Below are 3,108 nucleotides of genomic sequence, written 5' to 3'. Positions count from 1 at the left end.
TGCTGCTGCTGCTGCTGCTGTCAGCTGCAGCAAACGCAGCTCTTCCACATCGCGCTCCAGCTCCACCTGCATGTTTTGGAGGCACTTTGCCAGTAGCTGCAGCAGCAGCAGCAGCAGCAGAAGCAAAAAAACAAACCATTACAAACACTTATTTATTACTTCTAAACCCTAAATAATAAGTATTAAATAATAAATGAACAAATAAATAAAACAATAAACAAATAAAATGGATAACTTTCATTGGGGCATGAGAAATGTCAAAAGGGAAGCAAGAGGAAGTGAAACCAGGATCCCAAAACCCCAAACCCTAAACCCTAAACCCTAAACCCTAGGGGACTCACAAGGTGGGCCTGTTCAAGGGTGAGTTGGTGTTCAGCTGCTAGGGCCCTTTCCCAATAAGGTGCTGCTTGCTGCAGCTGCTGCTTAAATGCTGCAGCAGCAAACTGTGGGGCCCTTCGGGACAGCAGCAAAGAACATTCTGCTGCGCAGCCCTCCACCAGGCAGTTGAAGTACCTGCAGCAACAGCAACAACAGCAGCAGCAGCAGAAGCAGCACCATATTTTGTATTTGTTTATATTTATATATTTATATATTTATATTTATATTAATGTTTATATTTATATTTATGTTTATATTTATATTTATGTTTATATTTATACTTACGTTTATATTAATATTTATCCTTATCTTTATATTTATATTCATATTTATGTTTATATCTATATCTATATTTATATTTATATTTATATTTATATTTACATTTATATTTATATTTATATTTATATTTATATTTATATTTATATTTATATTTATATTTATATTTATATTTATGTTTATATTTATATGTATATGCAAGCCAGAAATTATGACAGAACAAAAAGGGCGAGTTTAGATGTTAGGGTTTAGGGCTTAGGGTTTAGAGTTTAGGTCTAAGGGTTTAGGGTTTAGGGTTTAGGGTTTAGGGTGTAGGGTTTGAGGCGCGAACAACTAATGACCAGACAAATAGAAAACGAGATATGGTAAGCAACAAATGAATAAAACAATAAATAAAAATAATAAATAAAAAAAACAAATGAATTAATTAATTAATCAATTAATTAAAAATAAATAATTAATTAATTAATTAAAAATAAATAAATAAATGAATTGTTGCAGCACCTCAGCAGCCATTTGCCGGCGAATTCATGAGCAGCAGATTTCGATTCGGTCTTCTTCAAGTTGCTGTCGATGTCTGCAGCAAAACAATTGGAAACAGTTGCAGCATTTGCTGCTGCTGCTGCTGCTGCTGTTGCTGCGGCTGCTGCTGCTGCTGCTGCTGTGACTGCTGAGGCTGCTGCTGTGACTGCTGCGGCTGCTGCTGCAGTGTGTGTCTTAGCGAGTGTTCTACTGCTGTGCTTCTACTGCTCAGTCTGGCTCTGCTGCTGCTGCTGTTGCTGCATCTGCTGCTGCTGCTGCTGCTGCTGCTGCTCTTACCCCTGAGGTGGCTGACGAGCTGCCGCGTGAGGCCTACGATGAGTTTAATATCTGTTTCGTGCAGCTGCTGCAGCAGCTGCAGCAAAGTTGGCATGGCAATTGTGTCAGGAGCAGCAGCAAGACCTTCGCTTTTTAGCTGCTCAAAGACAGAGCAGCACAAGCTGCTGCTGCTGCCGCTGCTGCTGTCTTCGAAGGCCTGCAGGAACTGCGCCAGCGTCAGCGTGGGGCCTGCGCACACCAGCAGCAGCAGCAGCAGCAGCATGTAGAAAAAGAATTAATAAGAAAACACGTGCAAAGGGCTCCGCCAAGACTGTTGCAGCAGCAGCAGCAGCTGCTGCTGTTGCAGCTGCTGCAGCTGGGAAAATGGAACAGAAATGAGCCGAAACAGCAGTGCAGCAGCAGATGTAGCAGCAAACGACGCAGCAGCAGCAGCAACGGCAACAGCAAAATTACCAGGCAGCCGAAGCTTGTCGACCACGTCTTGCTTCCAGTGTACAGACACCCTTTGAGGTGCAGCAGAGCGCAGCTGCAGCTGCTGCTGCTGCTGTTGCTGCTGCTGGCGCTGCTGCTGCTCTTGCTGCATTTGGTGCTGCTGCTGTTGCTCTTGTTGGCGCTGCAGCTGCTGCTCTTGCTCGTCCTGCAGCCGCTGCTGCTGTCGCTGCTCCTGCGACGCCTGCTGAAGCAGCTGTTGTTGTTGCTGTTGTTGCTGTTGTTGCTGCAGTTGCTGCTGCTGCTGCTGCTGCTGAGATACAAGGCTGTCTTCTTCCTTTTCCTCCGGTGTGGTTTCTCTTGTGGCTTGTTCTTGCTGTTGGGGTTTTTGGGGTGTATCCATAGCTTCCTTTTCAGCCTGCTGCTGCTGCTGCAGTAGCTGCTGCTGCTGCTGCTGCTGGAGCTTCTGCATTTGCTGCTGCTGCTGCTGCAGCTGCTGCTGCTGGTCGCGTTCTTGGGAGCTCATCTTGCTGGGTTTGGCGAGGGGGGAGGGAGTGTCGAGTTTGCTGCTGCTGGTTTGCTGCTGCGGGACTTTGCGGGTTCTCTTGGGGGCCATTAAGGGGTTAAAGAGTCTTAAATGGTATTTAATTAAATTTGAAGTCAAAAAATCAAACAAAGAAGCTGAAAAAGCTCATAGTGTGGCCTTTGTGGCTGCCCGGGAGCTGTCGATACACCCAAACGGCTGCAGCAGCAACAGCAGCAGCAGCAGCAGCAACAGGCCCTGAGTTGCACACCTTCGGACAGAAAAAGGTGAAATTCAGATTAGAGTGACTTTATAAAATAGAAAAAGGCAAATGTGGAGGCGCTGCCGAAAAAGAGAAGCAAATCGGCGCTGCTGCTGGGGTGTACAGACAGCTAGTGTGAATCGAGTGCTGCTCTTCGATGCGTGGAGCTGCTGCGGCCCTGGAAAAGCCCTTTTGAAGTTTGCAGAAGAATATATTGCAAGTTTAAACAAAACTAAACCCGAAATGAGCAGAAATAATGCAATAATAACCTCCCAGCCTTCAGGTGTAGGCGCAGCTCGCGACCAGCCACAAGAGGTAGCGACAGCGCCGGCCGGCTCAAAACACCTCGAGCGGCGGCGGCTGAAATCGGTTTTTTTTGCTTTTTTTGGACTTTAAAACAATGCCCTAAATTCAATATAAT

The 3,108-nt window shown here is 45.6% G+C and overlaps 1 protein-coding gene across 1 annotated transcript; it reads right to left on the bottom strand.

The window, feature by feature from the left end:
• Positions 1-1,213: 1,213 nt before the first annotated feature.
• ETH_00034260 (uncharacterized protein) lies at positions 1,214-2,518 on the bottom strand (the record flags this gene model as incomplete). The annotated part of the gene is made up of 2 exons (XM_013380427.1): positions 1,214-1,701; positions 1,927-2,518. 2 exons carry the CDS (start codon positions 2,516-2,518, stop codon positions 1,214-1,216), a joined length of 1,080 nt encoding a protein of 359 aa, XP_013235881.1.
• Between the last annotated feature and the right edge of the window lie 590 nt (positions 2,519-3,108).

Source organism: Eimeria tenella, genomic scaffold (genome assembly GCF_000499545.2).
Source record: "Eimeria tenella Houghton genomic scaffold, Eth_scaff613, whole genome shotgun sequence".
Taxonomy (NCBI): domain Eukaryota; phylum Apicomplexa; class Conoidasida; order Eucoccidiorida; family Eimeriidae; genus Eimeria; species Eimeria tenella.
Note: the sequence above shows the minus strand (reverse complement) of the source record. Positions and strands in the feature narration are given on the sequence as shown.